General features: G+C 41.0%; 2 protein-coding genes across 2 annotated transcripts in view; both read left to right on the top strand.

Moving 5' to 3' along the window:
* Nucleotides 1-12690, top strand: part of coa5 (cytochrome C oxidase assembly factor 5) — a 220527-nt gene that overhangs the window by 155841 nt on the left and 51996 nt on the right. The window lies entirely within an intron of this gene.
* LOC139340627 (otospiralin-like) lies at nt 7729-9968 on the top strand. Its single transcript, XM_070976537.1, has 3 exons — nt 7729-7806; nt 8064-8166; nt 9742-9968. The coding sequence occupies exons 1-3, from the start codon at nt 7729-7731 to the stop codon at nt 9966-9968; spliced, it is 408 nt and encodes a 135-aa protein (XP_070832638.1).

Below are 12690 nucleotides of genomic sequence, written 5' to 3' on the forward strand. Positions count from 1 at the left end.
GTTTTATTTTGTTCATTTACTTTTTTTTAAAAAGAATGCTTGTTCCTGAGTTAACTTTTTGTTTTTTAAAAAGCTAATTTAAATTCCTTTCTGGAGGTTTGAATCATTGCTCTGTAATACAGTGACTTCACAAAGTGACCAGAATCACTCTCTTGCCTTTTTCTCCTAATTTCATCATTCCTCTACATGATTTCTCTCCCCATTTAAACTTGTGTCTTCTGTCACTTTTTCAAATCCCTCTTTCTTTTTGTCTCCACAGACCCGGCCATTAGTAGTGATGTTATTTAAGATCTGGATACAGTACTTTCTGTGATATTTCCTAGAGGCAGTATGGGGAGCATTAATGCAATAGGGGAGACCTCTGATTTCCTGTAGAGTTTGAATGTTTATCAATGTAACCAAATGTGCCATCCTGTACCCATACTACTGGTTCCAGGTCTGCACTGCACTCACCACACTTGGCATTCATTCATAGCTCTATGCTCATGCTTTATATTGTGTCACATTGAACATGTTGCTGTTCTGTTCTCCAGTATGTGTCTGTGGGTTCATGAGGATGCTGGCTGAAGAATGATTAAAAAAAACTTTTTGGTAACACTTTTGAGTAACTACACTTGATCAACTCCAGCTGTGCGAATGAATGCAGTCGTGAAAGAGTACCCTGTCGATGTAGTATTTGTCAAAGAATTTTGCAGGAAAAGTGTCATTGTTCACAAAAAAAGCAAAAAAACAAAACAAAACTATACAATTTAGTGATTGACTGAGACCCCAATAATAAATTAATTAAGCGCCTGAAGTGCTACACTAATAAATCACCAATTACCATTCATAGGTCAACAAATGATTTGGAAACACAAAATACAAATTTTTAAAACCAGTCCAACAGTAGACGCAGAAAGTCAAGAGCTTTTATGTGTTCGCTAAACCCCTCCCCAGAGCAGCGATTGTCCAATCATAGCTTAGCAACTGTAACAAGGCACGGCAGGTCTGTCTGTTAGCATTCAACACTAAAAGTTTGGAGGGAGGGTATGTTTTTTGTTTTTGTTTTTTTTTTTCTCCAAGAATTTCCAAAACCAAACCCTTAAGTGTGTATACAGAGACTCGATTAAACGGCATGTTTATCTGTTCTAATGTAATAGTTAGCATGCCCAGCTAACTAGCATACAACCTACAATAGTAGCCACATCACTTCCGAGGTCTAAGAGCATGTCATTAGTTAGCTAGCGAGTTAGCTTTAGCAAATAAAATATGTCAGCAAATGTCATTTAAGATGGCAAAATTGCTGCTTTGCCTGCTAGAAATGAGAAGCTTGATTTTTTTTTTTTTTTTTTATCCTGCCTCTGTCTCAAATGAAGAACCCACTGTTTCAAAAATGACATTTTGAGTGGCCATTATTGTCGAGCGTTGAATAGAATGTTGGACATGCGTAGCAACAGGGGCGGGGCTTAACGATCCGTCAATCTAAAATATCCGTCATCTTTCACTGTCAACAAACCAAATATACCGTCATCTGGTTTCCAATGAAAACTGTAGTTCTACCAAACATTTTCCGTGTTAATCTCCTTTTGCCATGTGCATTTGTTTACCGATGGAAGTGTTGTTGATCATGGGGTCCTCAGCTTTTATATGATATATCTGAATGTTATTGAGCATTGTTATTTAATTCTTGTCTCCACTGTATGTATATATTCAGAATAAGATGAGGTGCATATATGAATCGTTAAGATCAAACTATGGTACTGTATCACCGACGACGTGATGAGAATTTAAATACTTTTGTTCAATAAAATTTTTTGAAGAATACTAAAATTACATGAGTTGAAATGTGTGATTGATTGTCAACATCATCTGGCTTGAAAAGGCTTACTCATATTTACTCATGTTTGAGTTTGATCTCCATAAGGTTCAGCTTGTGAAGCAACACAACACTACCTGAACACTAAAGTAAAGCCAGTTTTCTTACGTGTGTTAAATTTTTATCCAGATATACAAACACATCAGGAGCAATTTGAGTTCAGTGTCTCTCAAGATGTCCTTGAGATCTTAAAATGTGGACAGAAGGAGCCAAAGACTGAATGATCAGCCATACGTTTAATGACTGACACACTCCACCACCTGAGCCACTGCTGCCCCAATCTGTCAACCTAACCTGTATTCTAAAAATGCAACCACCAAAATTAACAGGATTGACTGGAGGTGAGAGTAAATATTGTTTTCTCTCTTTTGTTTATGTCTGTATTGTTGGACTAAAACAGGCTTATATCTTGAAATTGTGATCATGTATTACATAGTGATGTAATTTGTACTTTTACACTATATCAAGTGGCTTACCAATGATTTGTTCTTTGTGGAATAAGGTTTTGAATTAAAGAAAAGACACATTTACACATGATGAATTACCAAAATAAAGCCTGCAAAAAAAGTATAATGCAGTTGACTTAATATGGCCTGAACATGCGAAAACATTAAAATGCTATTTGCACATTAATGCATTACAGAGATAGACGCCAGCATTCTTTGAAATGTTTACTTTTACTCTTTAGTAGCCTAAGTGTTGCTGTGAATACTTCATGGATGCGTTTTTGCAGTGTATGTTTTTACTTAAGGGAGTGGTCTGAGAATTTGTTGAACCAGTGTGTACAAACTCTGTCAGCCATGAGAAGCCCCTCCAGGGCGATCCTGGAACAGTTACCTCCACTGGTGTAACCAGAGTCTGGCTGATGTTTGAGGTCACTTGAGAGGAGTGTTTTGCATCTTCATCAGTCACGATTAAAGCACCATCTGCCTCAGCTTTGATAGCACCGAGCTGCCAACGGGTGGGATTTCATAGCTTTGGGTGAGAGTGATGACACCTCAGCAACCCTCCCTGCAGTTGGCCTTCTGTGGGTTACGTACTATACTTATACTATTACATTACCTGTTGGAAGAAAAAGTGCAGTCACTCTGTTTTGGACCAAGGGGAATGTTCACCTGTCACTGGAGCAATAATACAGGATAGCAATATTTGTTATGTTAATTTCAAAAATGTATTCAGCAACAGAGGAGGAAATATTTCGACCCTGCAAAACTGGCTCTGAAATGTGACCTGCAGTACCAGCAAATCTCCACATGATGGCAGTATTAGGCTTCTTGCATTGTCATTTTCATTGAGTTAGTGAATGATAGTATACATACAGTTATTTTATTATACCATCAATCCATTCTGGTCCCTCGATAGTGTTTATTGCAATCACAATTCTTTGCCTTTTTTTTCCAGAGAATAATGAAATATTGCTGTCTTGTAGTCAGATAAATAAATAGATAAAACCCAGAGGAATCTATGATGTTGCCTTGCCCTTGCAATAAAAGGCAACATCCCATTTACCCTGGTTCAGGTCACACACCCATATCAAGAGAAAACACCTTTTGATGGTGTGGAAAGTTCAGAATTGTGATTTGCACAGATTGAGAGTCGTGGCCGAGACAGTACTGTCTGTGGCAAGGTTGGCTCGCTGACTCCACAACACTATCAAACAAACTTCAGACAAGCATGTCTGTGTTAAGATCAAATCCCTGAATAGATGGCACCTTTCAAACAAAATGGCATGTTATGCTTTACAGAACAAATCTGAGGCAAAACAAATCCAACAATGAAAACACTCCACACAAACAAACTGGAATCTGTCTCATCGTAAGCCAGCTAACAAACAAATCTGTCATCACTCAGGAAAGCACCTGTTATGTAGTTACCTACAGTAAAGCAGTCGAAGGCAATAGCTCCACCCACTTGGAACAAAAGAAAACTTCAGTGACCACACGACAGAGACAGGACAAAGGAGAAGAAAACCTGGGGGGGGGGGGGGTGTACACCCTGGACCGGTCGCTATATTAACCAAATTTGGAAAATACATAGCCAAATTACCATTAAGAGTCCCTCACTGACATGTGTATGCAAAATGAATTACTCAAAAGCATCAGCGCAACCTTAAGTATTCTTCGACATGAGAGTTGCTCCAGACTGTTTTAAAGATTACAAGACCATGGGGGTGGATGGCATCAATTTCTTGAGGTAGACTGCAAGACATTCCTCCCACTCCTCTTGGTGACCTTGTTTCTCAGATATATCGAGCCAGAAAAACCTGACTAAATGAGAGGAAAAGCATAATGAATGCAGCTGCTTCCACACAGGTGCACTGCACGGCATAATTAAGCAGATGAACGTCCAATAATGCTCAGGGCACAAATACGAATGCTGAACAGGCCAAAGTGATTTGGATTTTGCATCAAGGTGGCATAAGAAAGGATCTAAGTAAAGAGACAAGAAGAACAGCTCTTCCTCAGACGACAGAGAAAGTCAAAGCAGGATGTGATCAGAGTGCCAACAGCTACATCGAGGTGGATATGGTGGCAGGGTTGCAGTGCACAATCCTTCCTTGCAAAGACAAATGCACTTTTGAGAGTTCAGTGGGGATAAATCATAGGCACAGGTCTACAGAGATGTGGAAAAAAAGGGACATGGTCAGATGGGTCATCCTTCATATTCTCAACATGTGAGCGAGTGCGTGTGTGCCGTACATCAAAAGCAGTGCAGGCCTGAATGCTTGACCCCTGCAGTGAGGGGTTCCAGTGGCTCTGTTATGCTGTGTGGAAGACTTTGATAGTTTGGGGCCCCTTCAAGGCAGCGCAAAAATAATACAAAGTTCTTCTGAGAGATCACCTTTATTCTGTGATGAAACATTTCTCTCCTGATAGCAGTAGTCTCTTCCAGAATGACAATAGGTCCATCGGCAGGGCGCGAGGTTCACTGAATGATTTGAGTATGAAAAAGACATCAATCGTTCGCTGTGGCCTTCAAACCCAGCAAATGTCAACAGTTTTATCCACCTATAGGCGATTCGGGACTCACATGTTCAAGTGGCACGCTCTCCACCACCATCATCAAAACAGCAAACGTGTCGGTGTATTTAGGAATAATGGGGTTCATCCCCTCAGAGACTGGTAGAATCAATACCAGCTGGAGCTGTTCTGACAGCACGTGGGAGCACAACACCTTGCTAAAATGTGGATGACTGAAAGTATGGTGTGGTGAGTGTAGCGCAGCAAGACAAAGGAGATAGTCTGAAGAAAATGCTGGGAACCAAAAGAGAAAGAACAGAAGAAGAAGAAGTGACCAACAGATGACACTAAGACCTGTTACTGCAAACCTGGTTCTTACCAGGCATGGGATTCTGCTGCAGCATCACACATTCACTTTGTTGTGCTCCCACAGTACATCTTCTCTCAACCCCAGGTTACATGTTTCTTCAAGCAGAAGGATGGAGATGTTCTGTATTTCTCTTATCATCACCAAATCTCATAAAAAGCAGACCATCAACAAATGTATCCTAACAATGAGTATTTCCACTGCAGGGAGAGCTTTTTCCTCCATAGGGCTGCAGCTAACCAATGTTTTTACTATGAAAGAAAGAAAACAGTGATCGAGAGCACATGAAGTCTTGTTTTGCCCGAACAACAAATATATAATAATGTGAAGCCAGGAAAAGCAGCTATTTCATGTAGTGTTTAGCATTTGTGCTTCAAAAAAATGTTTTTTCCTTGTTAGATATTGGATACTTTTACCTCTTAAGTCTTCTAAAATAATTCAATTGAAACAATCTGAGAAGGAAAAATCTAATTTTGGTTGAACTCCTGTTCACACTGAGGCAATAAGATGAGACAAGCAGACAGTGGCTTGTTTTAAGGTGTTAAAAGTCAAACAAGTCAGATGCAATAGACTTCTATTGTTGTCTAGAACAATTAAAATCACATCAATGAGCCACATTGCTGCACTGCATGATGCACCAACACCGTCCTGCTGCTGAAGAAACTCACCTGAGCATCATTTATGGTGTCATTTAGATTGTTTTAGGATGAAATATTTCAGCTGATAGTATTAGAAATTGTATTAATTATTTTTAGTGCTGTCAGGCGATTAAAAAATGAATCTAATTAATTACAGGATTTGTAATTAATTAATCTAATTAATCGCATTTTAATCTCATATCTGCTAAAGGTCCCCAAATAAAGAATTTGAATTCTAGGACATTACAAAATTGTAGTGCATGACTAATCAATTGAACACGCCAAGAAGAGAAGATTTGATATCCACATTTTTATTGGTGAAGTGTGCTTCATAAATGAAATTCAGATGACGCTATCTGAAACGCCTCTTTTAGGCCCTCGTCTTCCACGTTTGAAATCGGCCTGCAATCAGCAGCAACCCACTTTGCGATTGAGTTTGTCAGTTTTTCTGTCGTGGCTTTGCTCATTCGTTTTCCACTCAGCAAGTGTGGGTTGGCGGAGTGAGCTCACGGTGCTACCGTGAGGCAGCTAGCGGCACTAGCAGCAACTACATGTTTAGCGTTTAAATGATAATTCAGGCTGGAACTGCTACGGTGATAGGAAAATTCTTTTTTACACAAGGTACAAATCACTGCGTTCTTGTTAATAGTCCCGTCTTTGTTCTTTTTATAAATAAACTTGCCGTTCAAAGGTCCAAGTAGGCTTGCCTCGCTCTCCGGTGTCTCATCCACGTCTATTGTCACCCTGCTTTTGACTAGTAGCGCAGGTATGATGCAGCCTACGGGTCACTCAAAGGGCCAAATTTAAAATGCTTGCGCATTGACTTGCCACTCATGATTAATTGCGTTAATTTTTATAGCGCGTTAATTTGCAGCGTAATTAATTAATCTAATTAACGTGTTAAACTGACAGCCCTAATTATTTTATTTAAATATGGTTTTGGCATATTTCGTGGCATCTGCCAGTTATTTGCCTGTAACCTGCTGTTAATACTGCCTCACTTGGCCAGGACACTCTTGAAAATGAGTTGTCATCTCAGTGAGACTTTCCTGAATTAATAAAGGTAAACGAAATTTAATTAAGAATTAGAAATTAAATAGAGGTAGAAAAAAAAAAAACCTTAAAGTATATTACTGTGAAGCTTAAAATAGTCCCTCCAACAAATGCACAACTTAGTTACCCTGTTACAGACAGGGTTGGTTTGTTGGTTTTTACCTTTCCATGAGATTTGTTGACAATATGACAAATATAGAATAACACCAGCATTGCCCATTCATGGCAGCGGTCATCTGCACTGTGTGTTAGCTGACAGCAACCAACTCTGTGAGGTCTGTCCTCTGCCAAAGCACTGACCAACCATAGAAACAAAGCATGGATTGGGTCATAACCTCTCTTCCCTCTGCTGTTGTCCTCAGAGGGAAACAAACATCCGGAGAACAGATAAATGGATGGAAATCAAAAAAAAAAAAAAAAAAAAAAAATTTGAATGTTGCTGCAGTCTGTCTGGATGCCAGGTGTGAAAACTGTTTGGTACAGTCTTCTTTTCATCAGCTGTCATCCACATTTTCACTCTTCCCTCTGTTTTTCTCTCCTCTTTCCACCTTAAAAAACACATTAATCCATGCAGCTCAAGGCCACAAAATATACATTGGAGAAAAATAATCAGTGAGTCTTTATAATTAATATGAGTGCAGAGGCCAGATGTGAATCCAGATGTCTGGCCTTACCTTGCCTGAAAAAACAACCTTTTAACGACACCTTGGGACATTTTTACACTAGAAAATGGGAGGTTGTGCTCCTTTCTACAAAGCGAATGGACATGAGGTGTGAAAGAGGCTCTCTGACGCACGTGTCAAGAGGCAAAATGTGAAAAACAAACATGTTAGCCTTCCCGTCTGCTCCTGGCTGATGAGCCATCATCCTGAAATCAGTCTGCAAGAGAAGGACCTGAGAGAGGGACCACAAGCAGCATCTCCTGCTGATCCGGTAAGAAAGGACAGATGATGACACATGGAGGCTTTTTTTCCTTTGTTATAGACACCTACAGATGCTGTCACCTGCACACTTTTTAAAGAACATGCTGTTCTCCTGAAAATATGACAACGTGTTCATGTTCACATTCTGCGTATACACCCGAAAACACACACACACACACACACACACACACACACACACACACACACACACAGTCAAATGCACATGCAGCTGAATAGAATTTTTTTTTTTTTTTTTTTTTTTTTTAGGTTGAGTCTTTTGTGTTGTGTCTTTCAGGTACTGGAAGCATGCGAGCTCTGTATGTGTCTGTGCTGCTCTGCTCCCTCCTGCTCGGCTTCCTGCCTCCTACAGGTGTGTCACCCGCTCACATACGGCATTGCACAGGAACATTGTGACACTGTAAAAGAGGGCTGAACAATTCATGTTCTACTAGGAATATATGTAAGGGATATTGCCCGACGAGGTGTCCATTATCAGAAATGAATGGACGACGCGGAGGCCTGAACCGTCCAACGCGAAGCGGAAGTCCATTCATTTCTGATAATGGACAACTCGTCGGGCAATATCCCTTACATATATTCCTAGTAGAACATGAATTGTTCAGCCCTCTTTTACAGTGTCACAATGTTCCTGTGCAATGCCGTATGTGAGCGGCATTATCCCGCTTATACCATGGTCACTTACGAAAGAAATAAATATTAAGTCAATTATTACGTTAATGTTGTTTTTTACCGTTAAAATCGTAAGTTTTTCACAAGAAGCGGCTGAGAGGACTATTTAATATCTCTCGTTGTGACGCGTTGCCAAGGTAACCGGCTCTGGCCACAGAACGTGCAGCTCGGTCGGCTGCAGCTGTTATATTAGACTTAATCAGCCGAGATAGGCTCCGGCCCCCCCGCGACCCCGAAAGGGATAAGCGGCATAGAAAATGGACGGATGGATGGATGGATGTTACGTGATACAAAGTATCATTTCAGAGGGCAAGTGCATCTCTTACCGCTTGTGTGTGTCCAGAGGATGATGCGACATTTTGTCCACAGATAGTTTCCTAAATCGTTTTTATTGCAAGAAATATTATCCACCATTCACTCCGATCATTAAATGTGTATCAAGCAAGTAAGTCTATCCTAAATCGTTTTTTATAAATATTATCCACCATTCACTCTGTATCAAGCAAGTAAGTATTTTTTTTAAATATTATTCACCATTCACTCTGTATCAAGTACGTAAGTAAGGTAAGCAAGTTTTCTTTGTGTTTACCTCGTCCTTGTCATCCTCTAAATTGTTCAATTCCTCCGGTGTCACCTCCTTGTGTCGCACCTCTCTTCTCTCTTCTGCCGCATCCCAGTCTTCAAAATTATCAAATTCACCAAATTGGTTAAGGGAAACTATAAAATCACTCATGTTGTCTACTTCCGTTGTGATAAGTAAACTGTGAAACAACGTATGTTAACGTATGTTCTGAGTTTCTGTTGCCACGGTTACCAACTAGCGTTTGAGCCAGCGCAATAATTTAGAACAATCAGGCTATTTGACCGGAACTTTAAAAAAAAATTTAAAAAAATAGGTGTCCTACAACACTTTTTAACGGACACCCTGCAGCCAATCAGAATCGAGTATTTACCCAGACCATGGTTTAAACAGAAATACTATCCAAAACCACCTGTGGCTACGTGCAATATCTAGATCACAGAAGCTGCAGGGCTTTGATGGTGAAATGTGTCCTAACTTACATAATAAATGAGGCATTGTGGAGCTGCAGAGATGCTCCGGCCTACAAACTGTATTCTAAAGGCTTAGGGACCGTGCTTGTTCCATGTCTCTGTTTTTTTTCAGTGCCAAGTGTCTTTTGTAATATGCAGTAATTCTGACGAGATGGGCAAGGCGCCAACATTCTTTCACACCTCTTTCTGTGTCCTCTGACAGGAGCAGAGGAGAGTGATGCACCTGGCAGGAGGGAGGACAGGGAGAAACGAAGCCTACCCTACTGGGGCCTGTGGTCGTCAGACTTTTTCGGGTGGGTGGAGGAGCTACGCGCTCGGGCAGCTCACGAGGGGATGCAGGACCTGGCTCGTACCTTCTGGGCTCACTTCCCCATCGGCAATGAGCTGGGCTACGACACTCCCGAGTCTGACCCTCAACCTGAGGAGTGAGGCCGAGGGTTGAACTCACCTTTAACACGTGTAGTTCAGACGATCAGTAGCAGTTTGGAGACTTACTGCGTATACATAAAATAATAATTGCAATGATTTTTCTCCAATTTTTTCTATCAAACTTTTTTTTTTAACTTTTCTTCTCAACTCATTAAAATCCAAAATGGAAAAAGTATTGCAGTGTTGACGCTTCCATTTGCCATTAACTGGGCTTTCACATACATTAAAGAAGGTGACAAACTATAGGAATCATTGTTTTTAACTTGTAAACCATTATTGTCCCACCGGATTGAGAAATATTTCATGTTTTACGGGTTATGCATAAACAATTATATATTCCTTTTGTCTGCCAAATAGCCACAAAGAAATGTACAGTATGTTATCCTACACAGTGACATTATGTTCACGCAGTCATCTTTATGTGTAATGCAATCTAAAACAGCAGTCCTACAATAAATCCTCCCTCATTTCTTTCCGTTTCAGAGATGTTAAACCAACTGTATGATCACTCTGAAGCAGGGCTGTTGTATCAGACTGCCTTCATTTGAGCTTGGTGTACCCAATAAACTGGCAACTGACTGAGGTGTTGATATTCTGTGCCTTCTCTTGAATGCAGGACTCTTGCTGTGGTGGAGTATTTTGGCACTGTTGTGCTGTTACTTTTACTTAAGTAAAGGATTTGAATATTTCCTCCACCCCTGGAGACTCCAAACAGAAGCAATGCATCATTTTCTGTTGCAGATGTTTAAAACAGGTCATCAGTTCAAAATCCTGTTCTCCTAAAAAAAGATACAAAAAGTGAAGTGACAGGGCGATAAAACAACGATAAATATGTTTTACTGAGCCGAAAAAGAGGCCCGGGGTTCTTTAACAGAACCTTGGAGTCAAATATCTTTTCTTTCATCGTTTGGATGCTAAAAGCCTTTCACTGTGTCTGATTTCGACTTTGGGATTTGTCGTTTGAGTGAAGGGTGTTTGTGTGAGCTTTGAGGGGGCATCCGTGCAAAAGTGCCAGACACAAAGTAAATCTGATGCAGGTCACAACACTCCAACTGTCAGGCTGGAGTGTGAGGAGGAGGAGGAGGGCGAGACGGAAGCAGAGACAGTGCATGGACATATATGAGAGGATTTCTCTCTGTCCAGGAATGCTCTGCTGCAGACACGCTCATTTCACGCTTTTGAGGGGAAATAAAAAGAAAGCTTCATACCTGAATCCCAAACCTGCTCAGTGCAGGAAAGGGCAAGATCAAACCAGATGTCAGATGAAGGTTTGGCGGCTATAAATTCTTCTTCCTGTCAGAAACGTCATGTTCTCTCTGCCACTCATCCCCTCTTTCATCCCTTGATCTGTTGCTCCAATCTGCTCCGTTTCTGAAGAATCACAAATGGGACACGTGAGTCATTAGTGTGTGTGTCTGTACTCCCGAAGCCTTTTCAGGCTCTCAAGCAAAGAGTTTTTGAATCTCTCGCTCAGAAAATCAGTATCTGCATGTCACGAATCTACAGACATCTGCTTTCCCTTTAGTGTTTTTGTTTTTCGTTGGCAATGAAAACACATGCCTGAGGATAGTGAGCCTTTCATAAGACTCGGTGTAGGAGTAGAAGCCAGGGGCTCAGGCTGCTTCCCCTCAGACATATCTGATGAATGAAAAAGCAGGGGAAATCATGTCTACAGGCATACCTGTACTGAGTGGTGCTTTGTTCTTTTCACAAGCTTTACAGCAGCCATGACTCAGACTGGTTCAGTTCACCACAGAATATATGAACATCTCTCCTTTCCAAAAGCTGGTGTGAGAGAACAACTGCAGCAGGGTGCGCAGCTGGAGAAATGCAGGCTTCAGAAACGATGATGGAGCCACTTTCGACAGCGAAATAAGGGAGGTAGAAGTTCACGAACGCCATGGTCCTCAAACTGGATTCCTCTAGCTTCCATCTCTTCCCTCTTTCTGTCTTTTGTTTCGCCGCTCACTTCACCTTCCCTCAAAATTCAGCAGGAAGGTAATGCGACCGTCTGCCAACTGCTGGGTTTCCTGCATTCCAGCTCTACCTGTGAGAGACAGAGAGGCTGCTTGTAGCTCCAAACCAAACAATTTCCCCCTCTGACACACACACACAAACAAACACACACTGTACGAAAAAATTGTGTGATTTAGAAATAAAAAACAATCTGCCAAGAGGCTACTTATGACTGATGGATGGATGGATCGATAGGTATTAAGGGAGTTCAAATGGACCTTAAATCATACGTCAATACATTTAATTAGGTTCTAATATATTTCACATTCATGCTGCATGCAGTTAATTTCATCATACTTTATTTTCACTGCAGTAATTAGGCCTGTTTCACATTCCTGGCTGATAATGAGACACCTACTCCTTCAGGACACCCACGCTGCCTCTCACACAGTCAGCAGAGTGAATGACTGACAGCAGCACAGACATCCTCTGCTATTTCACTGCTGGACACTGACTGATGCAAATGTTTGCGAGAATGAGTGCAAGTGAAATTCATCTCAGAAAGCGCAATCGTTGTTCTGGTTTACGCTGCAGCGAGCGGCTTCAGAAATTGAAAATTGTTATATTTTTAGAGCCTTTTCACAGAGTAAACCCGACAAACCACATTCAGCTACATGCTTTTGCTTGCTTCTCGCTGCTGCCCATGTGTGAAGATGGAAAAGCACCTGGAACACACATGTAAATTCATTTAAGAGCGGAAAAGCTC

Source organism: Chaetodon trifascialis, chromosome 12, assembly GCF_039877785.1.
Source record: "Chaetodon trifascialis isolate fChaTrf1 chromosome 12, fChaTrf1.hap1, whole genome shotgun sequence".
In the NCBI taxonomy this organism is placed as follows: Eukaryota; Metazoa; Chordata; class Actinopteri; order Chaetodontiformes; family Chaetodontidae; genus Chaetodon; species Chaetodon trifascialis.

Coding starts and splice junctions, on each gene's coding strand:
- LOC139340627 (XM_070976537.1), top strand. CDS start 7,729: ATGAGCCATCATCCTGAAATCAGTCTGCAAGAGAAGGACCTGAGAGAG. Junction 7,807..8,063: donor CAGCATCTCCTGCTGATCCG/GTAAGAAAGGAC, acceptor TTTTTTTTTTAG/GTTGAGTCTTTTGTGTTGTG. Junction 8,167..9,741: donor CGGCTTCCTGCCTCCTACAG/GTGTGTCACCCG, acceptor GTCCTCTGACAG/GAGCAGAGGAGAGTGATGCA.